Consider the following 25,869-nt stretch of genomic DNA (forward strand, 5'->3'; position numbering starts at 1 on the left):
TTCACTTCCTTAGAAAGAGTTTATTTAGTGCATTTCTAGTTTGTCCACAGCAGGAACCAAAATATTAAGTTAATCTGTGCTGTTCACCAAAGTTCTGGTCCAACACCATTGGTCCGCCCGTGTTCTGGTGCAATACTATTGGTCCAGTAGTGTTCTAACACCCTCACATTAGTTCACTAGTGTTCTGGTATCACACTATTGGCTCACTAGTGTTCTCTTATGGTCAGGAACACGTAAGACCAGGAGAGAGGGGAAAAGAAAAAGGACCTTCAGCATGCTGCTACTGAGCAGAGGTCCACAAGCTTCCATGCAACAACAAACAAACAAACGGCAAGGGACAACAACGACGAACGGAAAGAGAAACGACTGCATTGCTTGTAAGAAGTAAGCATGGAAGCATATACAGTAAACCTTACAGTAACCTGCTCAAGCCCTCGGGGGGTTTGTCCAATATACAACAGATCTTAAAAAGGTAAAATCCCAACCCCCACCCTCAAGACACATGCGTGCACACACACACACACACACACTTTCTCTCCCACACAAACACACACACACACAGCACGCCTATCGCAAGCACAGCATGTACTCAATCTCTCTCTCTCTCGCTCTCTCTCACACATGCACAGGCACACCTGCATGCAAACAAATGATAAGTCCTTATAAGTGTACAAGGAATATGTTTGTCAGTTTTAAAAATATGACTTAAACCCATGAGCTCTGTGTAAACATAGCGTACGGTAGATTAGATAAAGACTTCCTTCCATTGTAACTCCCTGTAACTTTCCAGCCGCGTGCCATTTCGTAGTAATAACCTAGTGGGTTAATACTTGTACTCTTTGGTTCTCTGTAACAGTCTGTTTATCTGACTGCGTGACTGACTGTCTGACTTCCTCTGTCCCCTCTTCTCTATCGCTCCCTCGCTTGTTCCAACTGTTCACGATACAGCAGGAGGACCGGTCGAGGGAAGAGAGTTGCAGGTCCCGTCCCTCTGCACACCAGGGGCAGCAGAGCCAGACGGATTGATTGTCCTTGATTTATTTACATCACAGTCAGTCACAGTGGGCTCCGTTTAGTGGAATAACACGTCCCCGTCCTCCTTCTTTTTCTCCCACCCCTCACCAGTCTGATGTGTGGGCATGTCGGCCTGAGATCTGTGCGTGTATGTGTGTGTCTGCATGGGAGTGTGTCTGAGTGTGTATGTGTATGTGCATGTGTATGTGTGGTACGGTGTGAGGGGTCGGGGGGCTAGGATAAGTCGTTGTTGCTGGGTGTCTTCCCGCCGCCATTAAGTAGGGCCGAAGCGCTGCGGCTCTTGGTCGGTGTGCCGCTGCCTGAACGGGAGAGTTCTGTCAAGTCATGGAGGGAGGGCTCCCTGTACATGGCCACTACACCCCCACACACACACACACACATGCAGACAGACACACAAGACAAGACAAGACAAGAATCATTAATTCAGTTATTGCCACTGGTCTTTGTCACATGGGTTTAGTTTGCACAGCTTTGTTCAGTCAGTTCCTCTGCACCTGGGAGATTCCGTTTCTACAGACTAATTAATTCTGATTTTAAGACGCTATTTTATCATCAGAGAGAAATTTAAAGACTGTAACACTCCATAAATGGGTAAATTATAATCTTAATTTCAATAACTGGCAAAAAATAAACAGTTAACTAAGAGTTCAGGTTTTTTTTTTCCTTTTTCCTCGCTTTCATATAATGCCTGATGGCTTCTGGTCACTGACATATTAGCCTTTAGGCTGGAAGCCTGTTACCAAACAGTTGCCACACACTGAACACATCCATTAGCTGCATTAGCAGCGTTATATGGAGTCGTGTTCATGTCCGTTTGATGAATGTAACTCCAATATTCACTCCCTTTTCAGCTTTGTTTTGCCCTCTGCTAAGTCTCCGGGGAAATATGTGTCTCTTCAGCTAACTTTTTGTATCTGCTGTTCGCTGCCAGTCAGATGGTGCACAGTGCATTTTACTGCTCTTTCAAAGGAAACAGCTATCTAATGCATCCAGAAGTGGTGATACTAAATGGTCAGAAATGCTGCAGTAGAGTCAGATAACCAATCTCTGTGGATCCATTATCGCCTTGCTATGCAGAAATATTGATTATTCCCTCTTTTTCTATTTTCCTGGTATTTTCTTGTTTTTCTGGATGACCGGCACTGGTAAATCAAACCTGAGAATTGGGTCGCCTAACACTATCATATCTGGTGGCCAGGAATGTAATTATTGATGTTTTCCCCCTCCTCGAGAGTATTTGGGCATAAACTTTCCTTTTATGCCATTTAGAGAGTACCCAATCTGCATTTACATTTCAATGTTTATCTTCTGGCGCTGGCATTCTTTTCAGTGTGCTTTCACTCTAGCCTGTAAATCTGTAAAGCTTCTATATATTACCATCTACAATGACCTTCCTTGTATAGAATCCAGTTAAATCTTTTTTAAACTAGAGTCCAGGAAGGCAGATATTTTCCACAGGTCAGGGGTCCTCTGGATTTTTGGAATCCTAAATCCTCTATAGGTGAGAAAACTTTCCAAGAGCGTCCCCAAGCTCCTAATCAATGAGGCCTTAGTACAGTTTGCTCTCTTAGATGCTATCACAACTTCATTTGTTTAAAAACATTGTAACCTAACATATCCTATATACTTGTGACGTAATACATCACAGCCATAGTTTCTAGAGCCCCGAAATTGCGAGGGTCAGGGGTAACGGACACACCGTGTTTGCTTTGCTGGTGTAAATGGTACCTGCACAGTTTTATACATTTATGAGCATGACTCACTTTGATAACGAGTGCTATAGGTTCACTGAGATTCTGCTTTTGTTTTCACTAAGCTGCCAAACTCACCCCGAGGTGCTCAAAACCATTTTCACAATTAGCTGTCTATTTTGTTCTACATGAACACACGGGGGTTATAAGCTCATCTATAGCTTTTTCCCAGTGTTAACACTGATCGCTGCATATTTAGTCATTAATATTTAAACAGCCCCTCTGGACATGTTTTAAACGTAAAAAAAAAATTGCTACTCTATTTTCTTCTTAAAACGATTTTCTTTTTCAACACACCGACAAACTCAGAATATATGAATATGTAAATACTGCAAGTTTCATTGGAAAGCAGGCCTACTCTGCTCATTTCCAGACTCATGTTTTTCATTCTTGGACTCTACTTGAGTACCTCTGCATGATTTACAGTTCAAAGATATTCTTGTTTATCTTATGATAGGCCTTTGTGCATCCACTGTCTGAAACAAACCACCCTCCCTTTAAGCCAGCTTTCTTCTGATTGGCTGCTCCTCTTAAACACAGCTTTTCTCTTCTCAGTTTGAAGTATACAGTAAGCCTTGAACTCGTACTTGTGCACATGCTGAGCTTCTTATTTAAAGTTTTGACTATAAAAAGATGTGTAGGGTCTGACTTTTGAGCTGAGAGAAATGCGAAGGTTAATGATGCAAAATGATGACGAAAATCCAAGTGAAGCAACAACAAGCAAACAGTCTTTGATGTTTTCTCTGTTTTTTTTAAACATGCGACAGGAATATCAGAATAAACGCTTAATTTTACATTTAAACTTTTACGTGTTCTGAGTTATTAAGTTGGTATTTAAGTCAGTAAGGCTATCAGTCCTACCTTTGAGTGGCTTCGGTATGAAGTGTGCAGCAGGCTTGTTCTTCTTGACATGATTCCCCTTCATGATTCCACCCTCCTTGTTAAGCCCCAGGTACCAAGCCCGACCCGATGCCTGCTGCCGGTAGAGCATGGAGGAGTAGGTGACATAGTAGTTCTCGAACACCGACTCCTTGAATTTACACTCGGGGGTAAAATGCTCCTGTGAAAAAAATGTGATAGAAATGAGAACAAATCCTACATGAAAGAAGACGAGAAGGTGATAAAGCAGACGTGGCGAGAGCGGAGTGTTAGCTGCTGGCGGCGACTCCATTAAAAAGCGTTCAGTCATTCCACCATATAGCCATCAGTGTATTCATCCATCAGCTGGTCTGCTCTTTGAATCATTATCTCGGCCAGGCTGTATCCTCCGAGAACAAACTGCACCAACTTAGGACAGCTGACATTTGCATTTCCTTATTCCTGCGTCTCCATAGCAACCGGCTACTCCCTTGAATACCAACCAGCCCACTGAGAACGGTGGTGCCCAGAGAGAAAGCTGTTTCTCTTTGATATCCATTAATCTTAAGTAAATTTTGATGAAGTTTCAGCATGCATGATCTTGAAATAGATTAAGCAGGAAAACATAAAGAAATATGACCCGGGCACAGAAATATTGCGCGGCTGTATCTGCATTTAATATTAGGTGAGAAGATGGAACGAGCGATATCAGTGCTGTGACTGAAGCCCTCACAATAACAACATGATGGACCAGATATTGTGGCGGTATACGTGTCTGCACAGGCATAGCAGCATGGCTCTTATTACATCGGGGTCTGTGCCATTCTTCTATTTCCTCTTTGTTAGTTTTCTATCTGCTGGTCTCACGGTTTTGTTCAGATTGCTGTTATTTTTGTTGATTCTGTTGTTGTTATTGCTTCCACACCACCCACCATCAGAGCTGTGCAGCTAAAGTGAGGCACTTAATGCACTGCACTGCAGCCAGCACTACCTTCTGACCTGTCTGAGAAAATGTAGGCACAGTAGCGTTGGAGAGGAGGGGGGGGGGGGGGGGGGGGGGGGGGGGGCGTACGTGTGTTTTGAGTGGGAAAAGACATGAAAACAAATTTTGGGAGCTGTGTGTGTAAACAGACACAAAGTAATCTTCCTATCACAGTATCACTGAAGGGAGATAAACAAAAGGAGGCTGGGGGATGATCTGAAATCAATCCTGAGAAGCCACAATATCAGGAGACAGATAAGGGAGGCTCAGACACTGGATTATAACACCCTGTGGCAGCTGACGCACAAAGCAACACTGTAGTTAAAGTATTGATGTGATGATGTGATGACAATGAGTCTGCTCACGGTGAAAGCTTCTGCTTCATTACTCAACCTGACCCAAAGAGCAGGTTTGAGTCTGTAGCATTAATGACGCTGGTTGTGATGGTGTGTGTGTGTGTCTGTGGTGACCTACAGAGGTGTAGAGAAAGCCTTCGTTGTTCATTGCCAGGTAGAGTTTGGTCTGCACACCCTGGATGGCCACCACACGAAGCCCCACTGGGATCAGGTTGAACACAGCTGCAAATGCACACGCAAAGCCACGCGCACAACACAAAGCAATCAAACAAGCATTCACACAGCGAACACAGAGGGAAACAGAGGAAAGTACTCATCAATATCAATGGCATGATGACACCTCCATTTTGCCACAGAGAAGCTATTTTAGAAGGTCGGGCGCTGAGGAGGCTGAACTCCGCTTACAATTTAGCTCCTGGTATTAAGCGTGGGATAAAATTATCAAAAGGCGAGCAGCAGAGCAAGTTTTGGTAAACATTTGATAGTGCAAGGACATGCTTCAACAGAAAAGCCAGAGAGCCAGTGATAAGCGCTATTTCATCTGTCATACAAATGAAAAATGTTCCTTCTAGAGCTGCACTTAATGATCACTTTCAGCTATTTTTTCTAGTAATCACTCATTTAGTCTATAAAATGTCAGACGGTAGTTAAAAGTACCCATTACGGTTTTCCCCACACAGAAGGCGATGCCTTCAAATTTCTGTTTGATTAACACTCCAAAAGCCCTCGAAATATATTCACTTTACACTGATGTGAATCGGAAGAAAAGTGGCAAATCTTGCGGTTAAGAAACTGCAATCAGGAAATGTTTGACGATTTGCTGGAGAAGTGGTCCTCCGTCGCCGAATGTTTTGAGCATGCAGAGTAAACAGTGCATTCCCGAGCTTCTTTAACGCGGCAAATTCAATGAGCTCTGTCTGTTTGTGAATTTTTACAGCATGATTTATAAGCATAAGCTACCCAAGCAAAACTAAGCTGTCTGGGCTCTTCGACACATTACAGCGAATGTGACATTAAATCGCAGACTGTCAGATTTAATTTGAATGCTTTTCCAGCCAAACTGGATGAGCACTTAAAGGCTCCACGATGGTAACAACATATCAATGTAAAGATTAGACCAAGCCATAGCTCTGTGAGTCAGGACCCTTGTTTAATCATCATCATTTTTAGTCAATACTGTTCTTTACAATAACTGTGCATAATATATGAAGACGTGGTTTACGGGGATTATGTATTCAAACGCATTTACGGGTGACTGATTTAATGTGGGTAGGCGTTTACATGATGTATACACCATGTAATCATCTCATTAAAGCGTGTGCTTCCTCTGTAGTCGTTCTGCATGCAGACAACAGTCGGTGGCCTGAGAAGTAGCAGAGATTAATGTGAGATGCTGGCAACACCAACTGTGCATAAGGAGAGTGATTGCAGTCTGAACCACAACAACAGAATTGAATTAGCCGTATCAATCAAACATTGCACTGTGTGTGTGTGTGTGTGTGTGTGCACTGTGTGTGTGTGTGTGTGTGTGTGTGTGTGTGCGCGCACTCTGTGTGTGTGTGTGTGTGTGTGTGTGTGTGTGTGTGTGTGTGTGTGTGTGTGTGTGTGTGCGTGTGTGATGGAGAGAATGAAATGGAGGGGGTAAAAATAAATCTGTTGTCTGATTTGGTGTAGTAGCTTTCTGAATGCTAAGGATTTGAACGTGGCGCTGTATGTTGTGCAGACATTTGATCAATTATTTTAACCAGGAAGCATTTCATATAGAAAGACTGCAGTGTCACCACTTGACATTTGCTAATTATGAGTACTTGACTTGTTGTTGAGTGACTGACTGAATTAAAGTCACTGCAGTAAACAGATTTCCACAAGATGAAACTCAAGAATAGGGATGTGAGAATTAAATTAAATCGACCCTTAAAGCAGTAACATGTTGCAACATTCTGTTGTAGCGAGAAGTAATATAGATCTGCACTGAAGAAAGTCAGTTTCAGCCTGTACTTTGCTTTTATTTATAAATCATGTTAAAGTATAAATAATCTAAATAACCTAGTTCTAGGTTACCTAGTTAACCTAGGTCAAAATGATTGAGTCGGGTAAAATACACACACACACAACAAATCTAGTTAACGCCAGCCTCACCATAGGTGCTGTCTTCATCCTTGGTTCCGTCAATGGTGCCATCAGGCTGCATCTGCAGCTGGAAGCCCTGGCGACTGGAAAGCCTGGTCACAATGCCCTTTAACTGGGGCTCTAAGAGGAAAACAGAAACATTAAGTGCATTCTTTTCTTACTGCTGTCATGTGATCACATGCATCAAATCCAGCAGCCTCTAGGAAGCCAGAAGTGTCAGAGGAGGAGAGGCTGTTTGTATTTCCAGTCACTGATGCTTGAGGGCCCTGACCACCAGTATTGATCCGTGGCAGTTCCACTAAACATTGTGAAACTCATAAAAAAAGATGCCTTTTTAAAAAAATAAATAAAATAAACCAGCTAATAATTGACACATGTATCATGAGTAGGATCACTTAGGGTTGTGCTTTTCAACACTTTGCTGTGGGACAATATAAAGTTACTCATGTGAGACGTTTGTGGGTTCATGCAACAGGATTGTGACACTGTCCTCAGAGTGAGGAGTGATGAAGTGATGAAGAACCTGCCTTAGTGATGAGAAAAAAAAATAATGCTGAATGGTGGCAGAGATGAGGATGGCGATGATGCTGAAGGTGATGGTGAAGATGGACGAGGTGGTGATGCTACCCGCCGGCTATCCGACTGCCCCCACCCCCCTCCTCACAGACCTGGTGGTCGCCTTCTCTTCCGTTTCTTCCTCGAGCCAAACAACTTGACACGCGAAAACACGTTCAGTTTGCTCGGTTTCTCGTTTGCGCCTTTGCTGTTGCTCGGGCTGCCGCTTCCGCGGCATGCGTTTGCCTTCTCCCGCTCCCTCGCCTGTCGCTTCTGGCGGATCAGGGAGCTGGCGATAGCCGCTGCCCGGGACATGTTCCCCCGGTGGAGTGAAACAAGGCTGCGCGTCCTGGGTTGGAGAGGGCGATCGCGGACGAGGCGGTCGGGGTGTGTGGAGCGCGGGGAGAGGGGTTGAGGGGTGGGGGTCTACACCACCCACGGCTCAGTTCGCATCACACACCGACCGATGCAGTCTCGCGGATATCCGTGATTTTAAAAAGCGTCCAGAATCCTCCATCGGTGCGTCCCGGCGCTTCATGGAAGTCGTTAGATCCAGCACCGTGCCAGTGACTGAGCGCTAACGACGCCGCCTCACATCCCCGCAAGGGGTCTGAGTGGCAAAGAGCGCTCTGATTTTCCCCTCTGGTGATTCCTCCGAGTGTCCCGAGAGAGAGAGAGAGAGCGTGGACGGAGAACGACGGCGCGTGAGATTCTCCAGGTCCGAGTGGCAAATCAACAGAGTGTAAGCTGGCGTGAACGACACCGGGGGTTGTTGACGATCGCTGCAGCTGCTGCTGCCTCCTCTTCTCCTTCTTCTTCTTCTGCTGCTGCTGCCGCTCTGCACCGTTCCCCCGGCGATGCTCCTCTTCTTGACGCTGTCCGTGACAGAAATGCAGCAACTGGGATGTTTGTCAATGAAACAGCTCGGGGCTGGCTCAGTGGGAAAGGGATCATGGTGCAGCCGTGCCGTTCATAAAACTGCTGCAGCCCTGCCCGCCGCGAGGAAGAAGAGTGAGGAAGGGGAGGTGGAGCGGGTGTGTGTGTGTATGCGTGTCCGTGCAGTGTGTGTGTGTGAGGAGAGGGGGTGTCGGATGAGACTGGTGGAGGCTGGATGGTGTGTGTGTGTGTGTGAGGGGGGTTGGGGGGGGGGGGGGGGTTGGGCAGTGCTTTCTCATAGGGCACCTGTAGCCCCTGTACCCCCACGTGGCATGATATTTACATGATACACTAAATATGCTGATGTGTGATAGGCGGACTGAGAGAGACAGAAGGAGAGGATAAAATGGGAGGTGGGAAAATAAACAATGAAATAAGAGAGGAGACAGACAGGTGAATGAATGAGGGGAGGAATAATGAAAGAGGGGGTGGGCGGCAGAGAGAAAATGAGATACTGAGTGTGTTGGAGAGAGAAAGAGAGAGAGATGGAGAGAGAGAGGGAGACGCTTGTAGAAAATAACCTGCAAATGGATTGGAAAAGAGAATGATGAATGAAAAAGGAGGGAAAAATAAATCCAGTAGAAGACAGGAGAAGAAAGTGCAAGACTATTCCACACATCAGGAAAAATGACGTATATGAGGGGGAACTACGTGATAATGAAATAAGAGAAATGAAGTGAAGGGACAATGAAGGAAGAGGGTGGGAGAGAGAGTGAGAGAAAGACCTAGCAAGTGTGCATGAGGGGAAGAAATCAGAAGGGGGGGGAGGGGGCTCTAATATTTTGGTGCAGAGGTTCACCACTGCTGAAAAGGCTGCAGCATGCAAGAAGGAGGTGAAAAAGACGGCGGCACTTGTGTCTCTGCGAGCTGTGTCGTTCTCGAGATGTTCCCTTTTTGCATTTGCACCAGAGCAGAGGTGCACACACACACACACACACTAGGCAGAAGCATTCAGCCACTCGGTGCATGTCGGCTGGCCACAGGCAGCCCCCACAGGAAAACAGATGCACAGTTGTCAGAGACAAAAACAGCTGCAGTGGCGGATGGTGACTGCTAATTCCAACTGGTACTGAGGAAGAGGAGGCGGTGGACACACAACCGGCAGACGAAGGTCGACCTGCATGTGGCAACTGCCGCTGAACAGCGGGCAGAGTCAATGCATGCTGTTCTCCAGCGGGAGAGATCGATGGCTGGGGGAGTAAGAGGATGTGGTGAGCAGTAAACTAGACGAATGAAGAGGATCCAAACCCAGTGAGCTCTAACCCACTGTGAGGATAAGACAGCTGGAGAACGTGATGGACCGTGGACAGACACTGAGGTCTCCACACTGCTAAAGTGGAGCATTTACCCTGCCGCTGACCGAGGAAGTTGAAGTACCACCGATGGCCCTTTGGTTAGGTAAGGACTCTTGTAAACATGCACAGATAAAAATAGTTTTACTTTGCAGTTAAACCCACGCTCTTTCAGACAACACTCAAAAATATTTCATAAGTAACCGGTAACGTCAACTAAAACATCAATCACATGAAGGGAAACAGCTGGAGTAAAGAAGTGACTGAAAGCTAAATCTAGTTCTTCATGTTTCTTTTATGAGCTCACTGCTTTAAACCCAACCACAGGCCTCTAAAAGCTTGAGCCACACAAAATAAGAGCCACGTAAAAAACATCAGATATAAAGTGATCCTGAGGAACATTAACACAGCCTTCAGCCATCACGATAACTCATTTCATCTTTGCAGAGAGCAAGCAAATCAATAAAATCAACCAACAGAAAAGCAATGAAAAAAGAGACAAGGTACAAAGATTTAAAAATAAATTAATGGCTATCCATAATTAACATCTATTTGAGGTGTAGCTAGAAATGACACAGTGATGTCTGAAATGGAGACAAACAGTCTGAAGAATGTGAGTATGTACTCTATGATAAGGAAGTGAAGGTCTTTAAGCTTTGGTTGGAGTTCATTAGCGCCACCAATTGGCAGTTTAAGAACTGAATACATTAAAAAAAAGTCGGAAAAAAGAAAAATACTTAAAACAAACTTTAAAAAGATTTTTTTAAAAAACTGTGAGAAACTCAGTCTAACCACACAATAGTCGGAAATAGTGAAATAGTGAAATAGTGAAATCAGCCACGCACAACAACATTCACAGCTTGCGGTACAAAATTCAACACTTTAAATTCTTTGCGACTGGCCGCCACGACATTACGAGGCCAAATGCTTCAGTGAAATGCTCAGACCCGGAATTTGTTTGCGCATTTAATCCATCAATGCGTTGTTTGAATCGCGCTTGGGATATTTTATTTAACGTAAAACTTTGGATGCAAAGTGGTTTTAGTGGAGGAGACCGTGTAAGAAACTGCACTGCAGGCCGACTCTACACTAAAGGGATTATTCGAGTCTTCGCTGTGCCTAAACGGACTGGTGTTAAACTTATAATAGAATTCATTAACGCTCCCAAAACTCACTCAGAATGTTTCTCTGTTGAGTTTCATGTTGTGTTTTTTCTTTTCTTTAAGTTAAGCCCGTGAAATAAACTCAGAGCCGAGGCGATTCATTGTGAATGTGTTTTAAAGAGCCAGCGCGTTGCTAAGGTGTGCTGAAGTCCAGCTGTCCCTCTAACAGAAGGGCGCGTCCTGCCCTGTTTTCAGCACCACGGACAGCGCTTCATCTTTAAACCCATTTTATTTAAAAACAAAACAACAAAAAAAAAAAACACGTTAAACTTTTTTAAATAGAAAATTATCAACATTAAGTTAAACATTTTAAATATTCTAAGGCCCACAATTCACATTCGTAATTCAGAAGCCACTTCAAACACGTCCGGCGCCTGAGTTGCGCTGTTTGAACTTAGTTTAGCGCGTCTCGTTTGCACATCTTATTACCAGAACATACTGGTGATATTTAGGCACAGACGTGGCTCCTTTTTCTAGCTAATTTTGTCCTTTCTCATCTTACCTGAAGTGGATCGGCGGAGAGGGAAAGTCATGCTGCGCCCACGGAGCTTTGGAGCCTTTTGCTCGTGGCTTTTTGCACTTCCTGTTTTGCGCCGCTCGTCGAAAACAGGGCGAATTATGGAAGTTCAAACCAGACAATTCTCCACGGCATTGGATCCATTAAGGCCGCGTACATGGCGTTGACGGGAGATCATTACAGAACATTAGAGGCCATTAAGCCGTTGGAACCGGTCATTAATGATTCATCTCGAGGCCCCGCTGATCTGGCACAATAAGAGAGGGAGAGAGCCAGCAGGCCCTTCCCAAATCCAAGGACCTATCGAGGAAACGCTGTCTGTGTTTGTTTTTCCTTGTAATGTGGCTGAGACACATTCATCCAAATCTATGTTACTGCAGCCGACATATAAATACTCTCTGATGACCTCTTTCAACACTTAAACACAGTTATTCTCTGTCCAAAAACATGACAGCTATATTTACAGGGGCCTCTTGTGACTATTCTGGTCAGTATCCAAGCTTGTTTTTTGTTACTTAAACAATTCATTTACCAGCAAAACATATGGTTATTTAAACAATTGCTATAAAAATGTAAACAAACAAAAAGAAATAATCAGGTTTTAATCCCCCAAATCATGCAATCAGATTCATGTTTTCCATTCCCTCAAAAAGCAGTAAACATTACAACAGAGACTCTGGTGCTTACTGCCCAAACTGGGGCGTGAGTCATTAAACACAAACCTTTTTAAAATGCCATGTCAAATCCAGCTAAACAGTTTTAACAAAGAGAAGCAGGAAATTTCTCAGCTGCACTTGGTGAAATAAATCAGATTAATAGGAAACAAGGTCTACATCAGATATCGCTCTTTTCAGTATTTGTCACAGCTTAAACTGCACCAATCCATAATTGTAGTCATCGACCTTAAACAAGCTCCAGGCGAAATTCTTATTTATATTTGCTTCTAATTAAACCCTGATTACAAGTTCAACCAGTGGAGCCAACATGCTTGGTGATTCAAATTTTAGGTCTCATATAGAAAACTGATTACACTGTCTCGCTGTTGGAGCCTTTCAGGCAGACACACACACACACACACACACACACACACACACACACACACACACACACACACACACACACACACACACACACACACACACACAATTCTGTTAAGATAGACAACTAGAAGTGAAACTACTAAAAACTTTAATTCAGAGGCAAACTCACATAGTGTGCACACAAATACACAAGCAAACACACCATTAGTGGCTCTCTCACAGTGGGCTTTCCACATCATAGCACATTAAATAGCAGCCTCACTCAGAGACATGCCCATGAACCATATAGAGACTCTACACAATTATCCACAACTGTGTATTATAAGCCCATTACACTGCCGTACTCTAAGAGCTCTTCCTGTGAAGCTGCCTGGTAAAAGACAGCAGCATCCATATTACTGACATGATATGCAAAGAATAACAGACTGCAGCAACTGCTGCTGCATGCAGCAATAACTCTGTAGATTCTGATTTTACATAATCAACATTTCCAGAGAACCGATATTATTGTTGTTTTTTCTTTCTTTCTTTCTTTCTTTCTTTCTTTCTTTCTTTCTTTCTTTCTTTCTTTCTTTCTTTCTTTCTTTCTTTCTTTCTATTCGTTCTTTCTTTCTTTCTTTCTTTCTTTCTTTGTGTACCAAAATTCTTTCTTTTCCCCAAAATAACTTTGTAACCTTGGCTTTGAATAGCAAATTACAAAGATGGCAGCTGGCATGTTTTGGCTCAGACTTCAAAGACAGTTTCCTGGGCAGGTAGCCAGTATTTAATAACCTCAGTCTATTAAAAAAAGAGAAAAAGAAAGAAAGAAAAAAGAAAAACATCTGCAAATGTATTTCCCTTTGGATTTTTCAAACTATGTAATGTCACCAGTTTTGTAAGCGATCAGCCACTGGATGGCACCATCAGATAACATAATGCTGGAAAACAGGAAGCTGAAGGGAAAAGCTATGGGAAAGGCTGAGCAGTACTGCGTGCTCGGAGACAACGAAATGTGAATGTGCAGGGAAGGCGGATGCACCTGCACGGCATCCGCAATCATGCCCCGCCGACTTAAGTGCTGCACCGGGTCCTGTGATAGTCATTGTTGGTATGTTGAGCTGACAGAGAGCTGCAGCTCTGTGTTTTGTAACAGCAACCGTGTTTGAAATAAAGTATGCTGCAAAGCATGTTCATGCCATCGGGTCTGCCGTGGTCATTCACAGTGTGGGTGTACCATGTTTACATCTGTTCGTGGGGACCAGAAATTGAAATATTACTATACTTGTGGGGACCAAAAGTCGTTATGTGGACAAATTCCTGTCCGCATGACTTTGAAGGCATTTTTGAGACTCAAAATGTCGTTTTGGTCTCAGGGTTGTCCTTTGGACATGATTCGGTTTAGACTAAAGGTTAGGGTTAGGCATTCATTTTTGATGGTTAGGGTAAGTGGCTAGGGAAAACGTCTCAATTGATGTCCCGACTAAAATACGAAACCACGACTGTGTGTGTGTGCATGTGTGTGTGTGTGTGTGTGTGTGTCTAATTTATGTTGTGTTCATGAACAAGCCACAATAAGTTGATACATTTACTAACTGTGACCTCAGTCTGTGCTATGGAGGCATGTCTCTTTATTTTGCTAATGTATATTCAGTGGGTAAAATAAGCATCGAACGCATCATCAATTGTCTAATTAAATATATTTCTAAAGGTGCTATTGAAATAAAATTCTCAGCAGATGTCAGTAACGACTCATCCAATCCACACATGCAGAGAAATCAAACCACAGAATTAAGTTATGTGTGATAATGAGACCTGAAACAGGGAAGAAATGTTGAACAACCTTAGTGATTTTTTCTTATTTATTGAAGACGCCTCCTGTATGCAAAAGCAAGTTGTATGGATTGCTCAGGTGTTAATTTAGTTCATTCTTCCATGGTGTTTATTATGGCATCCAAAGAGTTCGATTTTGGTCTCATTTGACCCGACAATATTCTCCCATTATTTCACAGGCTTGTCCAAATGTTGCGCATTAAGAGCAACATTAAGACAAGATATTTTAAACATATTTCATCATGCTTTCCTTCATCAGTGATGAAAAGCAAACACCATCTTGTGTGATGATGCATACAACTGTGGTGGCTGAGTACATTACTTGTTTTCTCAGAAACAACTGTAACTGCCAATTCCAGGTCTTTCTGTAGCTCTCCACAAGCGCTGCTTGGCTCTTAGACAACTCTTCTGATAATGCTTCCCACTCATTTGCCTAAAATCTTGTGGGGAGCATCTGGTTATGTTAAATTATGTTCTTTCCACTTTCCAGTTTTGAAATTCTTCTGTAACCAACATGCTTTGCAACAATAAGGTTGTGACGGTATTGCACCAGCTCTTTGGTTTTACCCATCATGAGATGGTTCTTGTGTAGCACCTTGGTAATGAGGCACATTTTTATAGGCCATCAGTTGGGACTGAACCAGCTGACAGGAATTTGCCCTAAGTGGCAGGATTGCTTTCTAATTGCTGATAGATTTCAGCTGGTGTCATGTCTTTTTGCATCATCCTTTCTTCATGTGTTCAATACTTTTTTCCTGTGTCATTTCTCATTATTACACGAAACTTAATTTATGGACGTCTATGGTTGGATGTCTCTGTATGTTGCATTTTTTCTATTGCACTGTTGTGTCTGCACTGTCTTGTGTCTGTATCATTCTGTTCTGTCTTTGTTTTGGTTTTTTGCCATTTTTGCACACTTGCACTTTATTTAGTCCTGTGTTGATTGTCTGTTATATGTAGCACCATGGTCTTGGAGGAATGTTGTCTCGCTTCCCTGTGTACTGTACCACTGCACATGGTTGAAATGACAATAAAGCCACTTGAGTGTGGATTGAGTGAGTCGTTACCGATATCTGCTGAGAAGTTCACTTTACAGCACTCTTAGAGATATAAATTGTTGATGTGTTCAATACTTATTTTGCCCACTGTATTTATATATTTGTTATATCATTCAAACTAAATTCAAAACCTGGTGTTTTAGGTAATACTGCATGACTTCAAATACTCTGTTTATAAAAAACACAAAAAATAAGCGTTCCTTCAAAGGCAATATTTCAAGGTGCTTTTATTGTATCCATTGCTATGTATAAGGGTTTCGCCCTACTCTGGTAAAACACTTGGTTTTATTGGGTTTTCTGTGTACTGATGGGTTCGCTTTGTTAACATTAACCTGGTTTATTACAGCACTGTCACTAGCTGTTGGCCAATATAGTACAAAGAAGCTGAAGTTTAATTGGATCTACTATTCACATTTCTAGCTCAATATTGTTATTCTTGTACTCTTCAAAGGTAGACAAAAGTAAAGGCATAGTCTACATTAAACAAAATACATCTGTTTTTTTTTTTTTACTTTTGCTGAGCCTTGGCAAATAGAGAGAGATAGCCTTTATTTGTCAGTTGCAGGTCTTTTGCCCACAACCGAGATGACAGACCTTGCCGACCGTACATACAATACACAAACATCACATTGGGGCGACAGGTCAGGCTAGGTAGCGAGGGAAAAAAAAACATCGAAATGTGTAACACAGAAGGATAATACAGGAATGCACAGATATCAACACACCATAGCACAATAAACACAGACAAGCAACATGGGAAAGAGTTCCAGTGTGTACATCTGATCTGGGACCGCTGCAATCTTTCGACTGCGCCTCCAACTGACCTGATGTTCACATCAGAGGGGAGGTAAGCGTTGGAGGTGGCGTTGGATCCGGGGTAGAGAGGATGATGCGTCAGTGAGTGCTTATCAGTATCGGTATATGTATGTGTGTGCGTGTCCATAGTTCAGCTGAGACAGTGTCCTTCGCCCTGCCAGGCTAAGTAAACAGTCTTCCAGCCAACCCAGGTGGCCTTGCATGGAATGGGAAGGAACATACTAAACACAGTCGTTATCAGGGTGTTTTGTTCAGCTCCAGCCTTGCAGCTGGCGCAAAAGGGGTATCCGCATAAGTGATGGTATTTTTACTTTAGTGCGAACAGCTCATATGAATTTCAAAGCAGTTCTACAGTCCAACACTGGTCTCTCAATCTCTCGTTGGAGAGCTGCGAGCTTCGCCATACTGTGATGTTGTCATTTCTTGTGCTCAAGGAGCCGATTTCTGAGAACTCACGGCAGTGTGCCTCCCCAAGATGTCATCCGATTTGCGCCCAGCGATGTCATTCGGGGCTAGCCCTTCCGAGATGTATCCAGTCTGCAGTCAGAGATCTTATTCCGAGTATTCACAGCAGCCATAGCCTCTCCAAGATCTTATCCGTGCTGCACTCTATGAGCCCATTTTGAGAAACTCACGCCTCTCCCATCGTTCCAATCCCAGCGGGCAGCCTTGTGGGGGTTTGAACAGCCCCCTGGACCTTACCTGGACCTTACAAAGTTTGCACAAAGGTCCAGCTCTTACAGCAGTACATGCTATTTTAAAAGGATTTGCTGCATCTGGGAGGCGCAGCAAATCCCAGACTCAAGATTCCAGGAGACCGGCAGTTACTGTAGGAAAGCTGGACAAGGCTGTAGAAGGTCTTTGATCCATCAGCAGGACCAGAATAACAGAACTGATGCTCTGTGCTTTTCACGGATGTGTGCAGGTTCACCGTAAGCACATGTGACAGTCCTGAAAGGGTCTGGAGCAGCTGCCTGTAACTGGTCATGCTGCCTGTAACATCGTTGAGCATGACCAGTTTGGTGGTTTGTGATTGATGGTCTAGGACACACAGACTTACAGGTCAGGCAACAGCACCTTGACTGCTTTTAAGTATTGCTATGAAATCCTTGGACCCATTTTCAGAGAGTTTCCAGAGACTACGAGTCTCTCTGGCCACAGCTTATTTAAATTAAGTAGCCTAGATTTCAACTTTATTCAATTAAGAAGCAGCGAATATGAAACTCTGAGCTTTTGAGTGCAAAGCGATGTTTATGCAAAAAGGAAATAAATCAGCTGAACTAATGAGAAGAAAGACTTGAAACTTAAAATGATTTCTCATTAAAGGTTAGTTAGAAATGCTCAAAATATCTATATTTAATATATCAGCTGCCTGTCAACTAAACAACCAATCATAGCCACAAATGCTAGGTTACAACAGTGTCGTTCACTAATAATGATAATAATACATAAAAAACTAAATAAAATTGCTAATGTGCTCTGGCTAACTGTCCCATCCACCTCCCCTTAAGCAGGGCTACAGCGTTTGAGTAAATGTGTTGTTCATTCATAATTCCAACAACAGCTTTCTGGCTCAATGCTTGTTTTTTATTTTTGCTCTCCATATATTTTTAGACCCGATAGCGCTAGCCTCTTTCCCCAGCATTAAGCACAAATGTGACTTATTTGTGTTATAGACCCACATTTAACTTTTAGATCTCCAGTTTCTTTGAATATTTTGTTTGAAGTTTGTTTGCAATCTTTGGATTTTTGTTATATTAAACTCTTCCTGTATCTGCTAAATTTGTCTTTCTTAAGTTATAAAAACGAGTATTTTTATGTTGGCCAAATTCTTAGTGCTAAATAAAGCAAATAAAATGCATGCAAGATACAGTCATGAATGACACGGGTTTCACGTACAGCTTATTATTCATGATAGAGCACAGCTTGCAGGCAACTCCCTTTTTTTGTCTCCATGGCAATCATAGTTTCCCAGTTTCCATTGCGGCGTACCCCACGTCAATTTTACTGCTGTCCAGGGGGGAGGAATGAATGAATTTGTGCATGCTCGCAAACCGTTTCACGGAGGGCACACACCCCATTTTAACGATTTTACAAGCTCGGAACGCAAGAAATTCAATCTTAAACAAAAGCAATAAATTCATAGGTTTGTGTTTCTCCTTATATATTTTAAATACCTCAAAGCTGTTAAATACAAAACCTATAGAGAGAAAACATCCACGAAATAATAATAATAAAAAAAAAACGCCACGTGTTTCATTTGCATTATACCTAAACACACGTTTCCAAATGGTTTAAGTGTGTATGTTGAAGCTTCCACACAATGCCCTGTATGGCTGTATTGTGGGAAAAATGGGATTAAGTGGCCACGGAGCGTGCTGGACTCAGCATCATCGCAGACCTTTTGGCTACCACACTTTTTTTCCTTCCCTCTATAAACAATAAATAAATACATAAAATGTCTCCCTCCTGACTCGGGTTCACCGTTACTCACCTTTGGAAGCATGATCTTTATCCTCTTTGCTTTTCGTTATCACGTTCATGGAGCTCCGTCGCTGAATCAAACTTCAGGTGAAACGTTCACTTTTTTCATCCTCCTCTAATGTGTCCGGTCCCTTTGCGCACGGTCCGGCTCTTTCTCCTCTTTCCTTGTCCCCCTGTCTCTTGCTCCTCTGATGCTGCTCTCTGCACAGCTCCACTCTGTCTGTGCTCCTACATGTCACCATGTACCAGCAGGAGCGCTTCCCCTCCGATCCTGCACGCGCGAAAACTGCACTCGCACGCGCGCAGTGACAAACTGAAACGATGATGGCGCGCGGGAGGGGGCACGAGCCTTAGACAGCTCATTGTATTCCGACTGAATGAGGAATTAAAAGTAGCCCATCATTTTCCATCAGCTCTGCAGAGATGCAGTCACTGGATTCATCTGTAACTGTGTAGCAGGGATTTTAAAACATTACACGGGCTTAACTGGCGTTTGTTCATGTTCTACTATATTTTTAAGTAAGTGGCTTCTTTTTGCTGCTGGCTGTTAGACCACTGACCTCATGGCTTTTGCGGAGTCTGAAAGAAATGACAAAACACACAGCCATGTATTCATGGGTGACCAACACCCATGATTAGAAATGAGTACATCAGAGGGAAAGTTAGAGAGACAAGGTTGAGATGGTTTGAACATGGGCAGGGAAGGTTCAGTGGATATTATCTGAAAAAAAGGGGAAAAAGACTGGGGAAAACTAAAACTGAACACTAAGCACACAAGACAAAGACTACATAAGATAGGAAGAGACTAAACAGAGGAACATCACAGATGGAGACAATACATGGGTAACACTGGGAAGGCAGGTTCAACTAAAAAAAAGGGAGATCTGATGACCTGCTGATGAGCACCTATTTTAGAAACACACAGCTCTTCCCTTTTATCTTTTTTTTCTCCAAAACCCAAAACTCTGGGTCAACAACCCAGGTGCCATGGCAAAAAGATGAAGAAGATAATGAAGAATTGGTGATTTATAAGAAACCTGCAGTCCTTCATGTTTAAATAAATACGTCATTAATAAAGTGTTTTGCAGGCTCACTATTTCTAAACATTAAACTGATATATTTTTAAAAATGGCAGATATCCTGCAGCTCTTTCTCCGAGTAGTCGAGGGATCTTTGAAAGAAATTTAACAGCTATAAATACAACAAAGACAAAACAAGTGAGAAGGACTTTCCACCAGCTGACAAAGCAAACAGTTCTCCTTATAACGCCTCTACTGCATCAAACATTAAAAGACTGAGCAATAATGAAGACATTTGTTACAGCAGACATACAGAAACTGAAAGATGCACATTTTTGCTCTTACTGAAGAAAAGAAGGTCAGTGTAATCACAAGGTTGTCTTGTCTCCAAGAAAAGCAAATCCACTACTGCACTCAGCACTCTAGCACTATGCAAATGAATCCATTTATTGATCACTTAATCAATTTTTGCTGAAAAGTAGTTTTTTTCTTTGCTTTTTTTTGTTTTGTGTGTTTTTTACTGTGGTCAACACTTGTTTTGGATCCCATTTAAACTTCATACTTAGTATTGGTTTGGGGTAATGTATTTTTCTTTTCCATATTATAATATTCCAACACTTTTCTGCCCTAAAGGCCAGTTTTTGATTCATTTGTGGTTGACTGAATGAAAAGTGGCTTCACGTGCTAAAGGCTTCAGTTTGTTAGTGTGATGGTTGTTCGTAGTAAAGAAGTCGGGTCAGAGATAAATTTAGTTTCTTCTGTTAACCTACATCAAGTGGTGATGCTGGAAGTAGCTTTGATTTTGCTTGTTTCTGTGGCAGATTGTCAAGAATTCATTATAAAGGACTTTTTAAACTGTGAAATGACCCAAGCAGAGGGTAACAGCAAGTGAGAATAAAGAGCTGAGCTCAAGGCAACCTATGTGTCTCCTGATTTTCACTAACAGGTGTGACTTCATTGGCTAAAATGAATCACAGGTTGCTCTTAAAATTTTTGAATACATAGTTTAACCAGTTTGATCTTGTGTTGTCACAGTGGCAGTTCCTCTTCCTCTGGATGGTTAAGACGATCCCAGGCCACACCCCTAGTTTTATCAGAATTCTTTCGAGCTACCCTGTTTACTGACAGAATGACACATATGCATGCAAGCATTAACCTTCTTGGGCAGTTAATAAAGGAAAACAATACCTAAACCTTGAAGAAGGAGTACAATGGAATAAAAACATGAAAATTAAATATTAGAGATTTGAAAAAAGGCACAATGGCACAGTGATTAGCACTTTCACTTGATAGGAGAAAAGTCCTTAGTTTGAATCCAGTCTGGGAGTTTCTGTGTGGAGTTTGTGTTGGTCTCCTTGTGTCTGCATGGGTTCTCTCAGTGCACTCTGGCTTCCTCAGGTCTTTGGATTGTGACTCTAAATTGGGATAGGCTGAAACTCTCCTGTGCCCTTAAATCGGATAAGCAAAAGAAAATGAATGGATTAAAAAAAAAAGCCTGTGAAAAAGAAAATCTGCATCCTCAGGCCACAGTGATTCAAGCCTGTATATTCAAGGAGTGTCTCTTTGGAGCGGCTTCTTCCCAAACCTTCACCTCACCGCATTCACTGAATTTCATGAATAGAATTATTTGCTTCAGTGAAATTTCCTGCACCATGAGAAATTATGTCACTGTGTTTTGTTAAAGATTTTTGTCCTTGCATGACCCTTCAAAATGCTGCTACTACATCTCTTGCATGACGACTTTGTATAATGGAGCTGTGACATTGTCATAGTGGCTTTTTGACTCTAAGCCAACAGACCAAAGCACAGCTGTCCCTCTGTAAGATCCCCCTTCTGGAGGATTACTGATCTGGGACCAGCTGCTCTATTAAAACAAAAAGTGGTACATAAGTCTGCTCCTTTTCCCAGGAGTCAAACCCACTCTCATTTCCGGGGGGGGGGGGGGGGGGGGGGGGGGGGGGGGGGGAATCAAACCCACTCTGCCCAGAAATATAGACTTCACACACAGAGAAAGGTAATACATGCATGTGTGTTTGAATGCAGCACAAATTAAACACAGAAACCATTACAGGGGAGTTTGCTTGTCTTGTTTGTGAGTGTTGCCACATTAGGGCAAAGACATGGAAATGAGAAATGAATTATACTCTTTACTCTACAGGGGGATTAGATTAACGATCTCTGATCATGTTCATGCCATTAGTTTCAGCATGTTTTCAAGTGGGACTAACACCTGGCCACAGTGGAAACACTGTACCCGGGGGCAGGTGTATTAGTCAAAATATTCTCAGTCAGTCATAATTCCTCGGCACTGTGTGCATGTCTGAGATCAGCTGCACACCACTCAGTGTTGTTGAGGGAACAGCAATGACCTCATGACTCACTAATGGCAACCGAGCTGAATGATTTTAATGGGAATGAGAGGGGGCACTTCTGTACTGACTGGAGAAAATGGGGACATGAATAGAGGAGGTAATTGACTCGATGTCATGCCTAGATCTAGAGCATCGAGTCCTACAAATCAAACCAAGATTTCAGCAGCTCTGTTAACAGCAAACATTAATATCAAATAGATAAAAGTCCATCAAAAACACTGGTGGTAATAGGATTTTCCTGCTTTTAACCCACTTTTTTTCTTTTTCTTTTTTTTACTTCTCTCTGTCATCTGTAAAGCTTGAAACCAGTACCACCCTCCTCATCTTCAGAGCTATAAAATCTGTTCCCAGGACACCAATCAGCAGGCAGCGATCTAATCATAATTGCTACAAACCTGCTAATTGTGAAATCCCCCTTCCTATTTTACGCTCTAATATCTAATTTGCGAGTGAGATGAATTTAAAGGCTTACATAAGTTGCCATAAAAAGAGGGATGCAACCCCCTGCTCGCTCCATCTAAGCCATCGTCAGCCAATAAATCACCACACGGGCGCTGTTGCTAAGGAGCTGCTGGCTCAAGGTCAGCTGACCTAGCTGTCAGTCACAGTGATTTATCACCAGTCAAACCCTGCGTAGCTCACGAGCTAATCAAACAGCCTTCGACACTTAGTACAGATCTGACATTATTTACTTCAGTGTGCGAGTTTCAGCATCAACTGATGAGTTTCTGTTGATGTTTCTTCCTTTTCTTGCTGTATCTGAATGGCTTTCAGGTGACTTCCCTGCTTACATTTGTAATATCACATGCAGGTAACTGCATGTAAGTAATTCAATTATGTTGCTATTGTTATCCCTGTCACTTAGTTGTTGATAAAAGCATGCGGTTAAATTATAATTGCTAATCAAATGTTGGTGTTAGTGGGTGACCTGCTCCTCCACCAGAGCTACGGTCTTGAGTAAACAAGACAAAAATATTACATAAATAAATACACACATATTGGTTTCCATACAAAAGGACTATTAACAAACATTAGAGTGGAAGGTTCAACTGCCAGCTGTGAAAATGCTCCAGGTGTGTGTGCATGTGAGTGTACACACACAAAAAAAGATTTCAGTAAGCATTTTTATAAATCGAGGACATTTACTCTTTAGATTTAAAGTGAACTCTGAACAGGAGCCCCAGTCACCGCAAATTTATGGACTAAAGGATTAAAACATTAGAGAGCAGAAATAGAAATAAATCCAATATTCAGCAAACCTGATTTGGTGGCGTCAGTTGTACAAGAATATCTTATACAACAAAGTTGGTGACTTTATCCACCCTCAACTACTGGATCCTCCAGACAGACAAACATTTTAAGCATGAGTTTTGTTTTTTATTTCCTAATATATTCAACTTTTTTGGTAATTTTGTAATTTTGGTGGTTTAATGAATACTTTTTTTTCCCCTAAGGTGGAAATCTTTAATGACTTTAAGAAACAAGAATTGGATCCACAAGTTTGAATTCATTTTGGATTTTCTGTAATCCAAACATAAAATCATTTTTCAATAGTTTAATAACTGGTGCTGAAGGTTCTACAGTGTCTTTTAACCTGAGATGGCCTTTTAACTTCGCCAAGGCCTAAATAACTTTTACGTTTTAAGTTTTATTTTACGTTTTACGGTCAGACAAGACAAAGATTGATCTGCTCACAATGACAAGAGGTATGTTTGGAGGCATAAATGTGAGGCTTTCAAACTTAAGAACACTGTACTAACGGTCAAGCATGGTGGCATCAGTTCTAAAAATGCTTTACAGTAAGTCTCAAATTCCTGTTTATGTGCCAGAGGTGGCAGAGCTGAAATGCAAGGTTCTTACTTGCCTTTGGGAACAACTTTGGGTTCGGTCACTTGATCAAGGACACTAGCTCAATGACCTGAGCCGTCATTATAAACTTACCCAGAAATACAAACTTGTGGGTGTGTGTTTTCGTAAATGTGCCTGTGTGAGTGCACTCAACTCATCTGAAACCTCACGTAAGCCTTGCAAAAGCTGCTTATCTGAAAAGACTCATCATGATAAACAACAGCTGGTAATGTTCACACACACGCGTGCACACACACACACACACGTACACACGCTAATGTCCAACCTGTTCCGTCCCATCAGCAGTCAATATTTGATGTTGCTCAATTTCAGCCTGACGTGTAGAAAAAAAGCACCTTCTTTTATTCTTTATGGGACACCTCTCTTTTCTTCCATGCACACATAAAGTTTTTCTCCACATCCTTCCCTCAAACATACTTCAAAAGCACACACACACACAAATCTGAAAAAACAAACACCCACAGTCACACACACATAGTGCATGTGTGTGTGACTGTGGGTGTTTGTTTTTTCAGACATACCGGTGAGCAAACACTGTGTTGGTGTACTTTGGAGCGCTGGATAAGGCTTTGAGTTTAGTGTCAAAGTCAGACAGACAACTGACAACGACAAGATGGCCAGAGTGTGTGCACTGGTTTGCTTTGCTGGTTTTTTGCTGGACATGTATGGAGTGGGTGCTGAGATCACAGAAGAAAACACAGGTAAAAAGCAGCAGAGCAGGTATTAACCCAGGTGGCAGGAAAATGAGTTCAGCAAAGTTTAGAGCTGCACAAAATATAGGAAAAGGCTGGTGGCTAAGCAGGTGACCACTGAATTGCTTTTGACAGCCTGGTTAATAACCTCGATTCTTAAAGTTCTTATTCACTTGGATCTGTAAAGATTCCTAAGTGCTTGGGCTGTCGGTGTCAATATTTTTAACCATTCATGAGGATTACTCAGGCCAGCCCCTATCATAACCCAGTTTGCTTTTGTCCATCCACAGGGTTAGGATGTAAATCTGAAATGTTAAGTTGATATAATTTAGACAATTTGGTGGCTGTTTGCAAGACATCTTGTGCTGGAAAGGCAGGGATGATAGCTGGACCACTGAGTTAGGTACACGTAGCAGCCAGTCTAGATTATCCTAAGCGGATGTAAAACTGTAGCAAGTATCAGCTCTTTGTTTGGCTCAATTAAATGATTAAGGTAAAGCACGGTATCATGTGTCAAAGGGATCACCAGATATATGAAGATGAGACCATAGCAGACTCTACACAAGTGAGAACACCAATAATATGATTACTGCAGAGGAATATCATAGACTGTACATAGAAGATGGTCACTGGACAGCAAAGTTGCACATTTTTAGCCTCAAGCTGAGCTTTTTGGTCACCATAAAGGTGTTTTGATGAGCGCATTGTCGATCTGAATGAAAAAGTACAGAATCTCAGCCTGCTTCCAACAAACCTCTCCTTGCTGCCAGATTTAAGACACTTCCACGCTGGTTTCACTTTCAGTCCTGGTACCTGTCCATCTTTGATGTACTTTTTTATTATGCATATATGTTTTATATACATATATATCCCTGAAAGCAGCCTTTATCAATAGTTCTGAATAATTATGTTAAACTTAGTGAGGACTCTTTGTCTTTTGTTACCCTTTCAGGAGCTGTGTTCGTGTCTCAGCAGACGGCAGACACCGTGCTGCATCGTAAGCGCAGATATAACACTCCTTTTGAAGAACTTAAACAAGGTAACCTGGAGCGGGAATGTATAGAAGAAATTTGCAGCATGGAGGAGGCCAGAGAGGTGTTTGAGGATGATGAGAAAACTGTAGGTCTCTCTCTCT

General features: G+C 42.4%; 2 protein-coding genes across 6 annotated transcripts in view; one reads left to right on the forward strand and one right to left on the reverse strand.

Annotated features, from left to right (window-relative positions):
* On the reverse strand, positions 1-19,076 carry LOC146510148 (fibroblast growth factor 13-like). Of its 3 annotated transcripts, none has more exons than XM_085174693.1 (5): positions 18,793-19,076; positions 7,122-7,232; positions 5,101-5,204; positions 3,648-3,846; positions 1-1,388 (listed from the first exon to the last, which is right to left on the reverse strand). In XM_085174693.1, exons 1-5 carry the CDS (start codon positions 18,839-18,841, stop codon positions 1,249-1,251), a joined length of 603 nt encoding a protein of 200 aa, XP_085030819.1. In that variant the 5' UTR covers positions 18,842-19,076; the 3' UTR covers positions 1-1,248. The 3 variants fall into 3 exon arrangements, with proteins under 3 accessions (XP_085030819.1, XP_085030820.1, XP_085030818.1); XM_085174694.1 differs by lacking the exon at positions 18,793-19,076 and adding an exon at positions 11,561-13,058; XM_085174692.1 differs by lacking the exon at positions 18,793-19,076 and adding an exon at positions 7,781-8,810.
* The window catches only part of f9b (coagulation factor IXb), a 20,585-nt gene continuing 4,112 nt past the window's right edge, over positions 9,397-25,869 (forward strand). Inside the window, exons 1-3 of one of the 3 annotated variants that reach the window (XM_085174691.1) lie at positions 24,382-24,527; positions 24,558-24,743; positions 25,687-25,773. In XM_085174691.1, the coding sequence (XP_085030817.1) occupies positions 24,708-24,743; positions 25,687-25,773 (123 nt within the window). In that variant the 5' untranslated portion in view covers positions 24,382-24,527; positions 24,558-24,707. Of the gene's footprint in view, positions 10,002-24,381; positions 24,528-24,557; positions 24,744-25,686; positions 25,854-25,869 lie in introns of those variants that run through there. The other 2 variants (XM_085174689.1, XM_085174690.1) reach the window with 2 other exon arrangements.

The sequence above is a fragment of the Neolamprologus multifasciatus genome, chromosome 10, assembly GCF_963576455.1.
Source record: "Neolamprologus multifasciatus chromosome 10, fNeoMul1.2, whole genome shotgun sequence".
Classification (NCBI taxonomy): Eukaryota; Metazoa; Chordata; class Actinopteri; order Cichliformes; family Cichlidae; genus Neolamprologus; species Neolamprologus multifasciatus.